The sequence below is a fragment of the Cydia pomonella genome, chromosome 21, assembly GCF_033807575.1.
Source record: "Cydia pomonella isolate Wapato2018A chromosome 21, ilCydPomo1, whole genome shotgun sequence".
Taxonomy (NCBI): domain Eukaryota; kingdom Metazoa; phylum Arthropoda; class Insecta; order Lepidoptera; family Tortricidae; genus Cydia; species Cydia pomonella.
Genome location: NC_084723.1, coordinates 3,354,946 through 3,375,762, shown reverse-complemented (window position 1 = coordinate 3,375,762; position 20,817 = coordinate 3,354,946). Strand labels below are relative to the sequence as shown.

At 36.7% G+C, this 20,817-nt stretch overlaps 1 protein-coding gene across 2 annotated transcripts; it reads left to right on the top strand.

Annotated features, from left to right (window-relative positions):
• The first annotated feature begins 12 nt into the window (after nt 1-12).
• On the top strand, nt 13-19,492 carry LOC133529558 (wolframin). Of its 2 annotated transcripts, XM_061867302.1 has the most exons (11): nt 13-481; nt 2,250-2,354; nt 2,950-3,049; nt 6,267-6,386; nt 7,537-7,646; nt 8,854-8,958; nt 9,827-11,013; nt 13,100-13,286; nt 13,891-14,068; nt 15,735-15,857; nt 18,988-19,492. In XM_061867302.1, exons 1-11 carry the CDS (start codon nt 448-450, stop codon nt 19,346-19,348), a joined length of 2,610 nt encoding a protein of 869 aa, XP_061723286.1. In that variant the 5' UTR covers nt 13-447; the 3' UTR covers nt 19,349-19,492. The 2 variants fall into 2 exon arrangements, with proteins under 2 accessions (XP_061723286.1, XP_061723287.1); XM_061867303.1 differs by lacking the exons at nt 13-481; nt 2,250-2,354; nt 2,950-3,049 and adding an exon at nt 5,272-5,356.
• Nucleotides 19,493-20,817: the final 1,325 nt, after the last annotated feature.

The window sequence follows — 20,817 nt, the reverse complement described above, 5'->3', positions numbered from 1 at the left end:
CAGGATGCCGAAAGTGGGGATATTTTTGTATTTTAGGGTGTTTCTAATTTTAATTCTTTCTCAGAACCATTTCCTTCACGTCTATTTTGTTATACGTAGTACGTAGGCGTATCGCGTAGGAGTAAAACATCTTTCACCTAATAAGCTCAGTCATTTTAATATACGTGTTTGTTAATTAAGATTAGTACATTTCAAATAATTCATTTTGATCTTAAGTAGCTCAAAAGTTTCAAACAAAATGTTTGAAAGTACAAAATGCATAAATTGAACGTAGGTCGCGAATGTCTGATTTTGACATTCAAAATAAAAATTGGCGTGTTCGTGTGACGGAATCAAAACATCGGAATATTTTGTTGATAATTTAAAAGTGTTTATATTTGTAAAACTCATTTTAATGAATATTTATACTATTTACGGGGCTGAAAAAATAATATTTAGTGTTCAGTAATGCCACCGGGTCGAAAACGTTGGAATATTCATGGTAAGTAGAAAATGTTTCAATTTTGTGAATTTAAGAAACAACTTGTTTTGATTCTTCTGAAACGCAACACAGGCCTTCTTTATTTTAATCTCTAATACAAGCAGCATTTTATCATGACTAATTTTCAAAATTATTGACCAAAACAGTGACCTTGTATGGAGGTCTTAAGTCTAGATTATTCTGCATTGACTTTAATAACCTTCTTAATCTGAAATTAAAACTACAGTTTAGTAAATTCTTTCAACAGTAATTATAATACATTGAAACATTTATTTGTTATAGGTAAATCTAAATTATTGAGCTGAAATTTAGAAAATCTAGATATTGCTTCAGCCTTAATTTTAATTAAGAATTGAATTGTAGTATGGGTACTGTCACCATCAAATATATTATTAGGACATACAGAATCCCTGCAAACTTATGCTACTATCCTCCTGAGACCCAGAACCAATAATTTGTTTTTTGAATTTGGAACCCTTAGTTACATAATAAAAGTTCAAAATAGATTTTGGAACATGTACAAAAATTTGTACTTAGGGTCTTAGGAGGCTATACCACTTACTAAGGCATCTCTTTGGTTCCTAAAAATGCAAAAGATGCAACAATGCAACACAATTTTAAACCACATGATGACATTGCTGGCACCTGAGAGTATTGTCAAAAAATATTTTTGAGCCCTCAATATAGTAGATATTTCTTATGTGTTTTTTTCTGAAATGTTTCTATTAACTCTGCTATTTTTATGACCCTATTACAGAGATGATTTTTGGCTTTAGGGTCAATGTAGATTGAGAAGACGGTCTATAAGGAGAGATAGTCCACGAGCTCTTTTGTTGCTTATAGCTCTCACATTTGTACAAATACTTTACTTACAGAAGGTGGGGAGAGCAAATGGAGCTAAGCCCTTCGTCTCTTACTGTGTCAGTGAAACACAAGACAAAAGTACAAATACGAGAACTACTACCTTGGTTTTTTATTGTGTGGAATTCTGACGTTTCTTACTGATACCAGGCAGATAAATAATCCTTAAATGTGTGGTGACAATTACAAGCCAAAATAAAATATTGGAAATTCATTTTGATGTGATTATTTTTACTTACAATTCATAAAAAAACAAAGATAGGGTAATTTTTTAGTGCACTATTTGGACATGAGAAAATATAAGGGATTTTTCTAGGATGATAAATAATTGTTACTGGTATCATTGTAATGACTCTAAACGGTCTAAAATTATATTTTTTATAATTTGTTCTATCTCGTCTCGTTTTAAACAAAAGGCATGAAAGGTCGGGTAGCTGTGCTCCATCCCACTACACTCTATGACCGCTGATCTTCGCTGCTGCCGACGCAAGATGTCATGGCCGAGCCGTGAGAGTATTTCTCTTACATCTACCCTCCATTTCAAACAATTTTTTTTACATCACACATGTTTGCAATTTGAATATGCGAATCTGTTTGCTCTCCTTTGTCTGTGTTATTTTTGTTATATGTGTTATAGTTTGTTGAGTAATTTCGTTGATGGGAACTGCCTACTTTGAAATTTTTCAGTCAAATAAGAGTTCATGCAATAAAACATCATATGAAAATAATTGTCAATAATATGTGGAGTAAAAAAATGTTTACTATGCCTGAAACGTCAAATTATGACAGCTGTCAGAATTCCATGTAATAAAAGATGAGAGTTTAGTAGCCATAGAGTGTGAAGTAGAAGAACTTTAGATATTAGCTATAAAGAAATGAGTACTTTTTGCTATTTAATTTGTTTCAGATGGTCCACAAGGATCCCTCAGAAGGCTCCGGAACCAGTTGGCCGAGGACGGCTGTGCTGAGTCACAAGTAGTTCTTGCTAAACAACTGTTGGAGGAAAAATGTGGTATGTGTCGAATCAATGAAAGCTGCAATTCTCTTATTCTCTTTATTTATCTTTCATCTTAGGCTAGGGGTTTAAAGTATGGATATAAAAATAAAATACAAAACTAATACAAAAAACATATAAACAATAAATAAAACTAACCTAGGGTGCCGCCGGTGGTCAGGGCCGCGAGAGAGGAACCGACGTACTATACGCGCCGTGTCCAAGATTACCGCCTTCTGCATCTAACCCTCTTCGAGACTCTTCGCTATGAGACCGTTTACTGACACGACTATCGGATCATTGATCGTCGAGTCAACATCCCACATGGCGGTTATCTCCTTGTCCTTCTAGACGTCAACGAGCACGGTCCGACGCTGCGATCGGTCTATTCTATTAGCAGAGTCTTATTATTATTATTTGTAAAGCAGGTAGTTGCCGTAACTGATAAAGTCTGTATCCAGACCCATCTTAACAAACTCCTCAGTGTTGAGTAGAAAATGAATTGTGCTTGTCTAACTTATTCTTATTTTTTAATAAAATTAATAGAAATCAAATCTGTATTAACATAAGATGGGATAAGAGACACACTTGTATCCTAAGACTTTTTCTTCAGAACTTGAAGCTGATAAGGTGTCAAACTTCAAGCAGGCCTTAGAATGGCTGATCTGTGCCACGGAGCAAGCCCACCCTGAGGCCAGGAGGATGTTGCGCAGGTAAACTAAACATAAATGTACGCCATTTTCTAAATTTCCAATAACTAATTGATTGACAAAAAAAACGTATAATATAATTTAAGAACATGCTCACAGAATTTCATGAGAGTCAGGCATACGCCAACATCATTGGTATACATAACACTTAGAGTTCTTACTACGCCTTAATCAAGCGTTACTGTTGTTCAATTGGAGACATCTCTCTGCTAAATTAACCTCTTTATGTCTAGGAATCAAATTATGCCAACCGAAAAATAAACTTGAGGTTTTAAATTTAGAATTAATATTGTCATACTGCATTCTGACCCAAGGGGTTAAATTGTGATTAAAGTATCTTATGCCGGCTACACGCGTAACTATATATCGGAGCGATTAATCTGTGCAAACCGATTTGCGCAAATTTATCGATCGTGTACTGACAAATCGTTGTAGACTATCGTTCATCGGTGGCAGTTCCAATATATATATATATATTTTTTTTTTTTTTTTATCAAGCGTTTAAAATTTTCGGTGCAGTCCCCGCGAAGCTTACGGGCAGCTGGATCCGTAAGGTCTGTGAGATCTTTTGTATCTCTAATGAATTATGTGACACTGGGATCATGTTGTGTTGTTTTGAAAGGTGTCGTATGAAAGTATCGTAGATAGGATATTTTGCTGAAAGAAGACTTTATTTTATTTTTAATAGTAAGTAATTTGCATTCAAAGAATTTCTAAAAAAAAAATTTAAAATTGGATATTATCATCGTCTTGGCTCGTCTCAATCGTTTTTTGTCAAGTTCTTAAATTCGTCCTGTGTTGCTTTCGTCACCCATTCTTCATTCGTCACTTTCGTGAGTCGTCCATATCATCTTTGATAATCTTTGTTGTGTCTATTTCTTATTCCGGGTCATTTTGGTATTCGTCAACATCTTTGGGCATGTTCGATGTTGTTTTTTGTTATTTGTCCTGTCGTTTTTGGTATTATTCTAAGTTGGTATTTTTCTTATTTCGCCTCTTTTGGAATTTATATATTTCTTTGTTGGACACATTCTCTATAAGAGTCAGACCAAGCTAAGTTGGCAAAGATTTTGATAGCCTAGCCTGTGCAATTGGTAAGTAAACGTCATAATTTCATAGAAATGTGACATTTAAAATAATACTTGCACTGTCTGGGCTGTCAAAATTGCTGCCAACTTATCTTGGTCTGACTCTAATCTCGTTCGATATGTATCAGTAAATGAAGACATGACGTTTCTTGTTTAGGCTAGGAAAAGACAAACATAAAATATGACCAAAGATGACAAAGATTACCAGTGAAAGTGACGAATGCAGAATGAGATGAATTAAGAACTTGTCAAAAACGGAAAAGGTCCAACAACGAATTTACGAATAACGATTGAGTCTGAAAACAACATAGACAAACATCGAACATGCCTAAAGAAGATGTTGACGAATACCGAAATGAGCCGGAATAAGAAATAGCCGACCCACGAAAGTGACGAATGAAGAATGGGTGACGAAAGCAGAAAGGGACGAATTTAAGAACTTGACAAAAAACGATTGAGACGAGCCAAGACGATACCGAAAATTGCTTACTTTTTCTGGGAATTAAACCGAATCTTGGAATTTTAATCAAAAATTTTACTCTATTCATTCCTTTTGCGATATCATATTTCTGAGATGACTTATTTTTTATGCATTCTTTCGATTGGCATAAAAAAAATACGGATGTTTTTTTTTTCACATTTGACTCGGTTCATTTCCAGAAAAGTAACTTATTTTTTTTAAATCTTTGAATGCAGTATTACTCAGTTTTGAAAATAAAATAAAGTCTCCTTTTAGCAAAACATCCTATGTCTTATATTTAAGATACTTTCCCTTGATGTCCCATAGTCTTGGGACGCCCTGTATAGTTCAGGGATCTGAACCGGTTTTTTGGAAAAACTTTGAAATAAACATATATTTCGGTTTATTTTATATTCCAAATATAGGACTCGGTTGTGTTTTTAGATAACGACTTCGTATTATGAGATTGCCCAATTAGAAATGAAATAATTAACAAAGAACGAAAAAATACCGTTTTCGTTCCCATACAAAAAATACCGGTTTCCGATCCCTGGTATAGTTACGTGTGGAGCTGGCATTACCTATAGTTATAGATAAAAACCTGTAGATAATCTTTTAAACGTCATGCTAATACTGGTAGCTAATAAAAAATATAAATAATGTCAAAGTCAAAACTTCAAAACTCGTAATCAAAAATGACCGAGCGATGTATAAACACAGATATTAAACAAATTCCATGTGACTGAGCTACAATAGTATGAGGTAAGTTTGTTGTTGTTAGCTGAACACTAATACAAACATACAAACATTCCTGTAGGCAGTAGTTTGTTTATTTTTACTTACTCCTTTTACGCGATAGACGTGTTTTCTTCGTGGTGATAATTTCTAGTAGTGTACACTGTTCAGTCCCGTAAAAGTACCTATATATTTCAAGTTTTTATTAGTAAAATCGCGATTAAAACGATTTTTTTTTAAATCTTCGTCATTCTGTCATCCATCACACTGATCAATACTGAAATTATTTTTAAATCCATTTGGGGATATAAAAGTTGTCTCTCCTGTTCACGGAGGTTAAGATTTGTATCAATTAAAACTGCCTCCTACTTTTTTTTATCAATTTTCTTAACGTTTAGAAAAAGAAATCCTTTTGGTATATTACATAATCTATGCTCTATGAATTATTCATAGATATACTTAAATCGGTCTAACATAGTCTCAAAAAAAGAGACCGGCGGACAGATTTATTTATCTTTTCTAATGTTATTATGTTATATAAATGAATGATTCAATTTACTTTGAGAACTGGAAACGTAATTTCGAAAAAGTCCGCGATGAACTTCAATCTAAAGTGTAAGATATGTTTGGTATCCTTTTATTAACATTTAAGTATAATCCTGGTCTACACCTTTTTGTTGTAATCCATCTTTATAAAGATATCGTGTTGACAAACAAGCGTATGTCCCGCCTGATGGTCGGCGGCCACTTCTGCATATAGACGCTTGCAATTTAAGTGGTCTCACAAGCGCGTTGTCGACCTTAATACAAGGATTCACAAGTTCTCTCACACAGTGCACCTGGGCGTGTCTGCGGGAGTCTAACAAATCTGTCAAGGTGGTAATGGGATCGTAATAAGTGTACATATTTTTGACTATATCGTTTGTCTCTTTCTTAGGTGCATCCGCAGCGGTGTGATAGAGGAAGATAGCGCAGCGATAGTCCGCGCCAAATCTTGCCTCGCAGCAAGCCGGCAGGAGACCGTAGCGAGAAAAGCTGCTAGAGATCTTTTTGCGAGGTGAGACCATTTTTTGTTGTGATACACGCAGGTGCTCTTTCTATTCTCGAGTTTACCCTTGTGATCCTAATTTTCGAGATTTATATCGCCTAGTTTAGTAAGTAAGTTGGTTGTACCAAAACTGGTAAGAAATTGTTTCGCCAATGTTTGTAACTTTTTGATACTGAAATGCAGCTTGAAAGTCATACCTCCGAGAGCTTCCCGCAGCTCGGCCTTCGGCCTCGTTTAAATGCGCTTACTTGTGTGCATAGGGTCGTGAGCGGAGCTCTGCCTTCGGCCTGTGCATTTAGGTACTTATGTTATTGCATGATTTCTATATGATATGATATGATTTATTTATCTCACAATATACAATTTCACTTAAAACTACGCGTGGTAAATTCTTAGGAATTTATATTGTGATTGTCAGTTTGTCTTACTTTATATAAATAGGAAAAACATATGACAATTAATAATTCATATAAAATGACTAAAGTTTTTAAATTTCAATTGTATAAATAAATTCACCAAGAACGGGTCGTCATTAAGGTAGAAAATATTATAAATAGTTACAGTTACAGAAATAATGTCAGCATGTGTATAGTTATCTGAATTGTATTTTCTTTCTTATTTAATGCATGTTAATTATAAAATGTAATGTTTTGAAAAGATGTGTCCCGCCGAGTTTCTTGCCGGTCCTTATTGGGATACCCTCCTCCAATTGAGGGGGGGATTTAAATCATCTCGGGTCAGAGGTGTAGGGTTAGAGCCGGTGTAGCTTTATTTGACGTTCATAAGCGCATTATAATATGCCTACTTGAATAATAAAATATCTTTATCTGTTATCATTATATTATTATTCTATGTTTGAGCACTCTCGGTCTTCGGCCTTCGCACTTGATATACTTGTGGAAGTTTCGAGAAGTGCGCCTGGTTCCTTACAAGCGCTTTACTTTTCATTGTTCCAATATGTGTGTTTAATTTTGATGGCTAACTAAATACTCTAATACAAATAATTTATTGAACAAAGTATTTAGGGTTGTTTAGGGTTCTGGGCTCACCTTTTTAACCCAGTTATTAAAAAGTAAGATTCGTACTTTTAATTTAGTGTCCGGGACAAATCAAGTATAAAGAGAAATAACACTTTAATCACGCTAACTTCTTGCTGCAGTTTGTCAAACGGCGAGGAGTACATAACGACGGCACAGTTGGAAAGACGCATCCGAGAAATCTGCAACACCACGCTTCAGAAGGATGACAGTACCGACGATGACTCGCCAGGTACGATTTCACTTGGAAAAAATCTCGTTATTTTTCTATGAATAATAAAAAAATATTTGTATATAAGTAGTTAATAATTGCTATCAACTATTTACCATCATCCTAGTCATTAGTTAATGTAATGTACTGGTTCTAATTAATTTAACCGTAAGATTACTGCATGTTCACTGGTAGAAGACACTTATATAAGATGTGGTTACCTATAATTAGATAAGCATCAGTCCTGATTGTCATATAGATTTAAGAGCATGTAAGATGTATTATCTGTTGGTAATCCTTAAAAAAAAGGAAATGTACATTATAGCTCTGCGCGCAGCAAAATTCTTTCCACTGGCAATATTAAAGTTTGTTTTTCGTAGTGTAACTTTCGTTTCGTTCAGCGGCTAAGTTCATTTTTGCCTTTCATGCCTTGAAATTCTACTTTCCTGAACTGCATGCTTCTTTGATTTCGAAGACTTTCCCTAGCTCGAGACGCAATACACGGTGTTTTTTAAAGACCTTTAATGTCAAGGGTGCATTCCTGAGCTTAAATTAAGTAACTTTCTCAAAGAAACCGGTATTCTAATTAACTCCAGTTTGGGGATAATCAATGGTTTATTTTTATCTAATAAGGCCCCTAAGGGCCTACGCTAGCTGACGCGGACGCCCGGGTGCTATTTGTAGGTGAAATCCGCCGCACGCGTCCGCTTCAGTTAGCGTCGCTCATACTATTTTTCGTTAACCCGCTCGTCCGCTCCGTGCACCCGCGCCAGCTAGCGTAGGCCCGTAGATTGTGTCTTAGGGGCCTTATTTATAAGAGTGTGTGCCTTAAGGGCCTTATTTACCAGTCGCTTTTCGATAAAGGAAAACATCGTGAGGAAACCGGACTAATCCCAATAAGGCCTAATTTAACCCTCTGGGTTGGAAGGTCAGATGGCAGTCGCTTTCGTAAAAACTAGTGTCTACGCCAATTCTCGGGATTAGTTGCCAAGCGGACCCGAGGCTGGCAAAAATGCCGGGGCAACGCGAGGAAGGAAAAGAAGAAGATTCATTCAAGAATTAACTTACATTGTTTTTTTTTTATACCACGACGGTGGCAAGCAAGCATACGGCCCGACTGATGGTAAGCAGTCACCGTAGCCTAAGGACGCCTGCAACTCCAGAGGTGTTACATGCGCGTTGCCGACCCTAAACACATACATTGTATAACAAATTATTGTTTTTACAGAAGAGGCACCCGCGTTGGACGGCGGACATGCCTTAGAGCCCTCACAGCACGGCGACGGAGACGTCCCCAATGGAACCATCAGGACGCACCCCATCGCTGACGAAGGTAACCAAATGGAATAAATCTGCACAAATTTTGTAATAACAGCGTGGAAATTCCACCATAGACGGAAATTTATTATTGGGTTACCCTCATCTGGCAGAATGTTATTTGTCAGAAATACACTTCGCATGACACGTATCGCAGATAAACTTTAATTCGAATGATACTTTCGCAGAAATATATTTTTGCCATAGTAGTCATTTCGCATTTCGGTTAGGGTTTTCTGCCAAATAATATTATGCGAAAATAAATTCTGCAAATTAATATTATGCCAAAATTATTTCTGGCAAACGATATTTCTACCATCGTACATGGACCCGCCTGTTGCTATCTCTATTGCACGTGTATAATTATATTGCTGTCCCGCTCGCACCCATTAACATCAACAACTGGTACCATGGGCGGGACAGCGATATAATTATGCGCGTGCAATAAAGATAGCAACAGGCAGGTAAATGTACGAGAATCTGTATGGAAAGCGTCCTCTGCTTTATTCATAAATCATCATAGCAAGAAACGATACCACCGACGATCGGTCTGGCCTAGTGGGTAGAGACCCTGCCTATGAATCCGATGGTCCCGGGTTCTGGTAAGGGCATTTATTCGTGTTGTAAGGACGGATATTTGTTCTTAAGTTATGGGTATTTTCTATATATTTAAGTAACCCTCATTAAATAGATAAAAATAATTTATTTCAGGTATAGCAACCCGTATGACACATTACAAAATACAATTAAAATATAAAAGAATAAAATGACTAAAATACATTAAATAATAAACAGCTACAAACATAATTACCGAAACTGAGCCGAAAAGAGATCAGATCAGCAATTTTTTTTTCCTTTTTCGAAAATCACTCTTTTCCTTTCAGATTACGAAGACCCCTGCAACAACGCAGTAATCCGCAACTTGACAGTTGACAACCTCGTGACAGCGGCCGTTGACTACTGTCAAGGCGAACTGCCTCTCGTCAGCTACGAGCTAACTCTGACAGACCCTAGTGTCAAATCTCTAGACCACGTTCCCCTCCTACATCAAGCGTTCCTTCACCCCATAGTCTTCATAAAAGTTTTATACTTGAAATTATTATATTACTTTGGTTCCTTCACGTTTAGACTGTCCAATATTGAATTGTCTTTAATTTTAATTGCATATCTATCTGTTAGTACCGATAGCTTATATCATTTGGTACCACTGGTTGTATATTACATTAGTTTTATAGCGATGGTAATATGTACATTCAAAATGTTTCACGCTAAACGACAGTTTATCGATTTTCGCAAATGGTCCGGATTATTCCTGAGATACAGTGATGGAAATCTCCAACCGGATGAATCTGAGAATTTGTTTGTTAGGAATAATTTGGGACCGTTTCTGCAGTTTTTCTTAGCGTTATTTATAAATTTATTCCTATATCCTTTTATTGCTACACAATGGGTACCTTTTTCTGAATTTTGCGTGCTGTCATTCTCTCTAATGTTTCTATCTTTACTATCTTTTGGTAGAAATGGTGGCCGTTACCCGGATCTCTTAGCGTTACTGTCTTTCGGTATAAATGTTTTAGCGAAATATCCATATGAAAAAGATACAGTAGTCCATCAAGGATGGCGGTTTTTAGATCTCCATATTTCTAATTATCCTTTCTATATCCTTGGGAATAGCATTGAATTTTGCTTGAACGCTCGAATGTTCTTCTCTCTACTTATACCTGTTATATTAATATTTATGGCTAAAAGGAGTAATTGGCAAGGATTTTTCAAATATACCCTACCCCATTGTGTGACGTTAAGTTGGCTGCAGATGTTCATAATATGTTCCCATGGTTGTACCACATATGGTCTTATCCGAGGCACATTAGGACTGGTATGTTCGTTCCTGTGTTTACCTTTAATTGGGGTTATTACGCTAACGTTGCCTATATTTGCGTGTATGCAGTATATAACGATGTCTAGAATGTTCTACGCGGCGTCGATAGTAGTCGGGTTTTTGGTTAGTTTGGTTGCAACTTGTTTGTTGGCTAAGATGGAGGCTACGAAGAAATTCGTGACGCCATTTCAGGTATGTATTTAATTTAGATTTTCTATATTAATCTATAGTTTATCTATTTCTATCTATCTAAAAATAGATAAAATAAAATTAAACAAAATTAAAGGTATCACCAAATTCAAAGATGCGAACAAAGTATGTAAAACACTAAAATGGAAGTGGGCAGGACACATGATAAGAGAAAAAACTGATAAATGGACTAGGAAGATAACAGAATGGTGCCCAATAGGTTGTGAAAGGAACCAGGGTGGCCAATGGAAACGCTGGGAAGATGACCTCAGGAAAGTGGCCGGCCCAGGATGGACGAGACTCGCAAGAGATAGGGAGAAATGGAACTCTTTAGAGGAGGCCTTTGTCGAAAGACAAGCTGTTGTTACAAAACTCAGTCGTCGGAAAAGAAAAACCTAATATTGTTATCACTGTAGAACAGCAATAAAGGCTTATTTTATTTATTTATTTTATAGTTTATTGTTTATAGTTTATTGTTGTTATACATACATACCAGCACTTACAGATACACCTTACGTGCTAATAGTGTTATTATTCATATCATATGTAATTCTATTTTCGTGTGATTATACACTCTAATATTATATTCAGTCAAATATTTAATTACATATTATATTATTATGTCATTATGAATTACATTAAATTGTCATCATTATGTTTGTCACATTAATATCTTAATTTTTATATTAACAAATATTACAGTACAAATAATCCAAACGAAATTTCGACCAATTATTAAGTCATTGACCGCCAACGCTGGCAATAAATAGCTGATAATTTTACAGTTATGAACTGAAATAAATGTGGTATGCTAAGAAAAAAGTGACCAAGGCCTCCGGTGCCCCGGGCTGGAATCAAACCAGCGTCCTGCTGTCGGCCTGAGCCACTCGGCCACCGGGGTCAGGTCGATTTTTTCCATCAATATGCATTTCTTACTGAAAATAATATAATTTGTTCTAATACTTCTAATAGTAATTTTACACTTAAAATAAAATTCACGCAATTGAATAAACTTAAACTATGGCGTGTTATATTAAATAATCGTTGCGTTAAAAAGATTAATTCAATTTTCATTCTCTAAAGCGGGTGTAAACAGTATGTATTTGAACGTAAAGCAATTGCTTAAACCCGTTACTGACCAACTTTTACTACGAGTCCAACCCCAAACCGCGAAAAAAAATTTACTCTTCCATAGGAAATTTCAATATCAGACCAGCAAAATGTATGAAACAGCTATTTTGTTTTTCGTGATTTAAGGGTTGTTCCCATAGTAAAAGTTGCTCAGTATGACCTAAACATGAACGGGTTAAGTAATTGCTTTACGTTCAGATATATACTGTCTAAGTTACGAAAAGTATTCAGAAATAAAGGAATTTTGTAAATGGAGACCTATTTTTTGATGTACTTTAATTTGGTTTTCTTTCCAAGTGGTACTCTTATCAAAGAGAATTTGAAATAGAGGTGTATTGTCAAAGAAAACTTTGTAGCCACGTAAATTTACTGCCATCTTTCGACACATGATAAAACTTTTATAACGCCATTTGACTTTGATCCTCATTCTTTCATGTGTTCAATTTGTTAAATATCAGAAAGAGGCGCCATCTTACCGGGCACAACCTAAAGGTTATGGCGCCATCGCTCGAAACGATGCTGCTATAGCTTTGGCCTTTGATCTATTAGATGGCGCCACTTGGCACTTTATGATATTTAACAAATTTAACTCGTATCAGTTAAAGAATAAGGATCAAAGTTAAATGGCGTTCTAAAAGTTTTATGTATGTGTCGAAAGATGGCAGTAAATTTACGTCGCTACAAAGTTTTCTTTGACAATACACCTCTATTTCTTTTTTTTTTTATACTACGTCGTTGGCCAACAAGCATACGGCCCGCCTGATGGTAAACAGTCTCCGTAGCCTATGTACGCCTGCAACTCCAGAGGAGTTACATGCGCGTTGCCGACCCTAATACCCCTCCCGCCCCTCGTTGAGGTCTGGCAACCTTACTCACCGGCAGCAACACAACACTATGAGTAGGGTCTAGTGATTTTCTGTAATACCTATATAGCTATAAAAATAGTATTTCTTCCCAGCTCCTATTCGGCCTCGTCACCCTCATATACTTCGGCAACCAGTTCTCGACCATCCAAGACGAGGCTCTGCCCTCCGGCCTGGTACAGATGCTGGGCGACAAGGCTGCTATTAAGAACCTCCTCAAGAGTGACTTTGAGTACGAGGATAGTGCATACCATGTGAACTGGGAGGACTATTATACGCAATGTAAGTTACAGTTGAAACATTGTATCTAAATAAATCATAGGTAATAAGTTTTGGTTGAGGAAATGTGAATACTATGAGAGGTGTACAATGAGCTGCGAAATTGCAAAAAATATGAATGAATTCATTCATAAAGTCGCCATGCACTTTTACGGCTGATGGTACGTCACTACGTCACGTTCACACAATACGTCAACTACGTATTCACGTATTGTGTGAAATGCACTTCCATCATACGAGATTGCCTAATTTAAACTCATTAAAAGCGCACGAAATTATTTCGTGGCTACAGCAAACAGAACCTAATCAGATGGTTCAAAGTCAATATATTCTTTATTCAAATAGGCCTAGCAACAAGCACTTTTAAATCGTCAAATTTTACAAATATCATCTTAATCTAAATATCAGAGCAATTTATTGATGCAGTTATTATTTTTCTCAAAAAACATTGAATTATTATAGATATGACAAACTTAATAATAAGAATTTTACAAAAGGATCGTAAAACACCAAAATTATATAAAAATACTAGTCTATTTACTAGTTCATTTTTTATCTATCTATAGCACACTTAACTAGACTAAGTATTATCGTTTTTTCATTACAGGTAATTCGCCATCCTGGCTAGAATCCAACATGGCGGCCACACAGATGAAGTGCTCCGTGTTGGACGGAGCGCACGTCAACTGGGAGGGCTATGTTAAAGAAGTTCGCTTGAAATCTGTCTCCAATCGGTGGGACGACTTCGCTTCGTGGTTGCCGACGTTCTTACAAGAGTTATTTAGGTAAAATTACTTTAACCAACCAATTTGTTAGTAAAAAGGTGGTAAAATTTAAAAATGTAGGCGCTAAGGTTATTTTCAGCTATAGTAATTTTGAATTCGCAACCAAAATCAGAGCTTCATTGGAGTATGTTATATGATTTTTTGCCAAAAATTTATTTCCGGTCAGTTTTACCCGTTTTTACTAAATTTCCCGTAACTTAGGAACTTGAATCGACAAGGTGGGACCTTTCACTAAACATCGTTACAAATGTAGGCTCGAAGGTTCGATCTTGCGTAGTAATTTTGAATTTCGCGCCTTTTCCAACTGGCAAATTGAACAGACTAGTTCAGGACCCAACATGGCGGCCACACAGATGAAGTGCTCCGTGTTGGACGGAGCTCACGTCAACTGGGAGGGCTATGAGAAGGTTAAAATCTGTCACCAATCGGTGGGACTTGGCTTCGTGGTTGCCGACGTTCTTACAAGAGTTATTTGGGTAAATATTATAGTACGAAGCATTCTTTTAGATGAAAAAGGCGGGAAATATGAAAAATGTAGGCGCTAAGGTTAAATCATCCATAGTAATTTTGAATATGCAATCAAATTTCATTGGAGTGTGTTATGTATGATGTTCTGTTTTTTTTTTTTGCAAAATTCGAAATCCGGTAAATTTTTCCCGACTTCACTAAATTTCCCGTAACTCAGAAACTTGAATCGACAAGGTGGGACCTTTCACTAAACATCGTCACAAACGTAGGCTCGAAGGTTGGATCGTGCGTAGGAATTTTGAATTTCGTGCCTTTTCCAACTGGCAAATTGAACAGACTAGTTCAGAATCCAACATGGCGGCCACACAGATGAAGTGCTCCTCGTTAGAGGGAGCTCACGTCAACTGGGAGGGCTATGAGAAGGTTAAAATCTGTCACCAATCGGTCGGACTTCGCTTCGTTGCCGGCATTTTTTCCGGAATTATTAAACAAGTCACAAATGGTCAATCAAGAGTCGCATCTCGATACCTATTCGTACTCACCACTTTGAACCACTTAATCATATACATAATAAGTATTATAAGTTAATCATATAATTTAGATTAAGGTACTGACGCTGAAAATGAGTGCCTCATTTCGCCATTAAACGTAAGTTTGGCGAACCTAAGGCCTGAGGTACACTTGTAAGTTTTACTTAGGTAAGTAGGGACACAGCTATACTACAGAGTGAGAGATGAATATTACTATCTCATTCTAACAAATAGCTTTGTCCTTACTTACGTAAGTAAAACTTACAAGTGTATCTCAAGCCTAACATAAGTTTAAAATGTACCATACCTTTTTGAAAATAAATGAAAAAAAAAAACACTTCTGTAAACGTATAATAAAATTGTTTTAAACTAATTTAAATTAGTTGATTGTCTGATTCTACAATTCCATGGTCACTAGTTGCCTGTGGAAAAAAAAGTACAGTCAGCGATAAAAGCTTGCAATGATTTAAAAAAAAAATAATAATAATAATAAAATGCTTTATTGCACACTACAAAAAAAAATGGTACAAAGTATGTAAAGGTATAAATATATAGGTAACAACAGGCGGACTTATCGCTAAACAGCGATCTCTTCCAGACCACCTTCAGATAGAGAAATGGCGAACGTAATCAAGGTAATTTTTTTTTTAATTTAATGATGGTTTCAGATGTTATTACGGCGAAGAATACACTAGTGTATGCCAAAGCGACGGCTCTGTGAAGGAATGCCAGTTCGTGAGGAATGCCGCGCGACACAGCGGGAAGATGTGCCATCTCAACAGGTTCAACGAGTAAGTCCTTCCTTCTTCCTCGCGTTGTCCCGGCATTTTGCCACGGCTCATGGGAGCCTGGGGTCCGCTTGGCAACTAATCCCGAGAATTGACGTAGGCACTAGTTTTTACGAAAGCGACCGCCATCTGACCTTTCAACTCAGAAGGTAAACTAGGCCTTATTGGGATAAGTCCGGTTTCCTCACGATGTTTTCCTTCACCGAAAAGCGACTGGTGAATATTAAATGATATTTCGTACATATGTTCCGAAATACTCATTGGTATGAGCGGGGTTTTGAACCCGCGACCTCCGGATTGCAAGTCGTAAGCTCTTACCGCTAGGCCACCAGCGCTTCAACGAGTAAGTAAAAGGAAAAGATACTAGATGATTCCAAGGTCTGTAAATTGATGTGATGTGATTGTTAATCTGATATGAAAATACGTATTTTATAGTCTTTTTCAAACTCGATTTTTTAAGATTCTCGATTAAATCTGCAAAGGCCATACAATCGATTCTATTGGTGATGATTTATATTTTTTTATTTTTAAGTAAACATACCTTCACAATTGGGTACTTGACACATGTTGAATATATTATAACAAAATTTAGTTAAATGGATAGAAAATGAACCATCCTTTATAAAAAAGTGGAATTTAAAAAATTATGTTGAGATTATAAAAAAATACACGGCTCCGAAGTCTCAAAAAAAAATTTTTTTTTGTCTTTCAAGAATAGAAAAGAAAATGGTACCATTCGATTCCTTACAATATATTGAAAAATAAATTGTATAACAACTATACACATAAACGCAATATTTCAGGATCAAAATGGCAATTTCCTTGATCTTCCATACATTTAGGACAGACTTATATGATGTGACGTCACATCACCTTATCATTTTGTTAGAAGCGTTTCAATCGTCGAGTGCGAGCGTTAGACTTTAACTCTCATTTCTGATCTTTGTGTTGCTTAAATGCCATGAGTCCTATATAGACATTTGATCCTCAGGAAAATCAAGATCGATTGACATTTACAAAAAACTGTCAAGTAGCCAATTGGGCGCGATTGAAACGATTTGACACGAGCGGAATCAATTCGGTCGATATGTAGAGTTGAACTTCAACAATATTATTCAGTTCAACAATATTAAAATTTATCTCTTTATTTTTATAACATAATACCTTTATTTTTTTCTTATTTGTGTCTTATAAAAAAAAGTAAATCGCAACTCGTATCGTTTTATAACACTCCCTTCGGCCGTGTTTGCCACTCGTTGCGAATTTTCTACTTTCGCACTTGTATCGTAATGTACTATTCTAATAATTCGAGCCAGCGAAACGGGCTGTTACGTTTCAATTCCGAAAATGTCTGTAAGATTACATATTTCAATCTAGCTTTCAACCTTTCATGTCAAGTTTGTAATTCTTTAATTTCGCAAACTAGGCTAATAATTTTCGTTTATCAAAGCATATACGATGTGAAATTTTAACCTCTACTCATTTTTCATACTCTAAGTAATGACTTTGTATATCATACTGAACAACTTTCATCATGGGGCCAATGCTCAGATCGCGAAAAACAATTTGTCTATTTCATACATTCCGGCTGATGTGATGCCGCTGATTTCTATGAGACAGCCAAATAGGAAATATTACGCGAAACTCTGCGTAGGGGGCGCCACTACCACAATCCATCACAATCTGAGGGTCTACCGTGAAACCAGAAAATCGAAATTTCGTTATCTAACTCTTGCATATTCGAGTGATGAATTTCGATTTTCGCGTTTCCCGGTAGGCTCTTTGTAACCAAACCGCCTTGATGCATCAATGTCATATTTTATTATCTATAATAACATGCCAAAGGGTTCAAATCCTGGTAAGGGCATTTATTCGTGTGATGAGCATGGATATTTGTTCCTGAGTCATGGGTGTTTTCTATGTATTTAAGTATTTATAAATATTTATATATTATATATATCGTTGTCTAAGTATCCTCAACACAAGCCTTATTGAGCTTACTGTGGGACTTAGTCAATTTGTGTAATAATGTCCTATAATATTTATTTATTTATTTTATTTTATTTTATTTATTTATATCAGAGACGCATGTCTCCACGTTAGGAACAACCCCTGTCATATTGTCAATCGTTGCGATTTCAGTACTAGACATACACGGGCATAATATCAAAATCTTTTACATCAGCCTTCCTGCCAAACAGCCATTTACAAAAAAAACTGCTACACCATGTGTCCTTTACAATAGTGTGTTCCCACATAAAGTTAGAAAATAATACCTCATTTAAATCTAAATTATCGAAATGGCTGCTAGACAATAGTACATTACGATACAAGTGCGAAAAATAGGAAATTCGAAACGAGTGGCGATAAATTTAAACATGACCGAAGAGAGTGTTTTAAATCGATACGAGTTGCGAATTACCTATTCGCACATGTATCGCACAACGTTTTACAGTACATATGGCCCTTTAAATGTTCGACATAGTAACGTAATATGCTAATTTTCGCACTCGTACGGTAAAGTAGCACCATATGTACTGTAAATGTTTTTATAGTGTTAAGGAGTATTTGACATGAGAAATTTAGACAATAGTGAAAGTGTAATTGTTACTCATTTAGGTTTTTCTTTTCCCCTATTTATTATGTAGTCGTTTGACATTTTAATTTTAATATTATATTTTTAGTTTAGAATTTGCTAATGACATATTAAATAATAATGGAAGTGTAAATACTTTGCATGCCTGCATGCAGGTTGAATATGCATGTACAATTTTACGACCGGTTTGGCCTAGTGGGTAGTGACCCTGCCTACGAAGCTGATGGTCCCGGGTTCAAATCCTGGTAAGGGCATTTATTCGTGTGATGAGCATGCATATTTGTTCCTGAGGCATGGGTGTTTTCTATGTATTTAAGTATTTATAAATATTTATATATTATATATATCGTTGTCTAAGTACCCTCAACACAAGCCTTATTGAGCTTACTGTGGGACTTAGTCAATTTGTGTAATAATGTCCTATAATATTTATTTATTTATTTAGCCATAAGATCGTGCCTTGTTACCATATTCGAACAAACAAATAAAGATATATAATAGAAACTGATGAAATAATCTACACACATTTATTTACAGATACACATACGAAATAACAGTCCTAATGGAAACCACCGGTCTACTAGCGCGCCAAGCGGAAATAGATCTCATCTACGACCACCATTTCACCAACTTCACCCGTCTCCTTCACTCCAACGAGCGCATCCGGTTCCGGGGCGTCCTCTCCAACCTAGACTTCAACATAGGCTCTAAAAACCTAAAAGTTCTAGGCTACGAACTCAAATGTCTAGACTGTAAGGACGCTAGAGGTAGTATTAGCTCTAAAACGCCATCTATGAATAAGTTTTCGGAACTATTTAAAACTGTTACGAATGATTGTATTGTGTCGAGTAAGAATGTGTTGAATTTCTTGTTTAATCCTATCGTTGTCTTTAAATAGTTTATATAAGGCTGTGTGACAAAATTGGGTGCGTAAGTAAAAGTATGATATTTTAATATTGTAAAAGTCAGTATGACGCTAAAATTGTATCGATATTTCAGTTGGTTTGATTTAAAAACGGTTGCTTTGTTTACTTGTCATAAGTTGTTGTTAAAACCGGGTCTTAGATTCTATACGACGCAGGTTTCACTGGTCGTGGTCGCGGATAACTGATGTCCCAGCAAAATGTCAAAACAGAGATTTGTGTAACTACCCGACGAAAAGTCAAAAAGTTTGAGGGTTATGAATTTATTAAAAAAAAAACCAAAACGCGAAAGTTTGAAATGTTATATTGTTGTAATCAAATGATACTCACTTAAGCCAATCTTTTCTCTTAGCCACCTCGTTTCCGGGTTTTCAAATGAAGGTGAAATGGAAAATATGAATGCCTCGTGCATCATATTGCCAGTTATCATTCCGTTACGGCAATGGGGAGTACAAAAATATTTTTTCTGCCCTCCGGGCGGAAAGCGTCAATTTTACTCCCGCTGCGCTAAACGAAGTTGCCGCCTTCCGCCTCCGTCGAGCAGAAAAATAGTATGCGCACCACGGGAGGAACCGTAGGACATTCCATCCCGCGTGTTTGCCACGTTCGTCTTCGGCTCGGGTAATATTTACACGCGGCACGCAATTTTCTACTTTTCCTCCCTTGGCACACAATTAGGGTCGGCAACGCGCATGTAACTCCTCTGGAGTTGCAGGCGTACATAGGCTACGGAGACTGCTTACCATCAGGCGGGCCGTATGCTTGTTAGCCACCGACGTAGTATAAAAAAATATATATAACTATAATAATTCAATAGCGACCGTGCGCGTTGGAGGGTCTGCCACCTTGTGGCCTGAATCGGAACCATAAATATGTACATTGACACTTCACGCCAAAGCGAGTGCTGCCATCTACCGAACGTTTTCTTGAGCATAGTAGGTCCTGCCATCTTGCATAAACTTGACATTTACAACTCGCGCCAAAAATCTGACGTCAACTGTGCTGCCCCTTACGCTCCCTATAGGGACCGTGCGCGTTGGAGGGTCTGCCATCTTGTGGCCTGAATCGGAACCATAAACATGTACATTTACACGTCACGTGTTTTCTTGTGCATAGTAGGTTCTGCCATCTTGTGGGCTACATCGGAACAATAAACATCACATTTACGCCTCGCGCCAAAAATCTGACGGCTCCTGTGCTGCCTCCTACAGTTCATGCATGCTCCCTATACGGCTTGAGACGTCAGTTCAGTTTGGCATTCCTTACGGTAGATGTCGTATACGTCCCGAGGAGTTTAAAAATAAACACTTTTCGTTTGCTCCGCTGAGTTCACTTCCGCTTTCGAGTCCGCTGAGTGATCTCGTTTCTGATTGCTAAAACTATACAGCGGCAGCATCATGGTTCCATTTTTATCACTTGTCACTATGCCCGTCACTTTCGCACT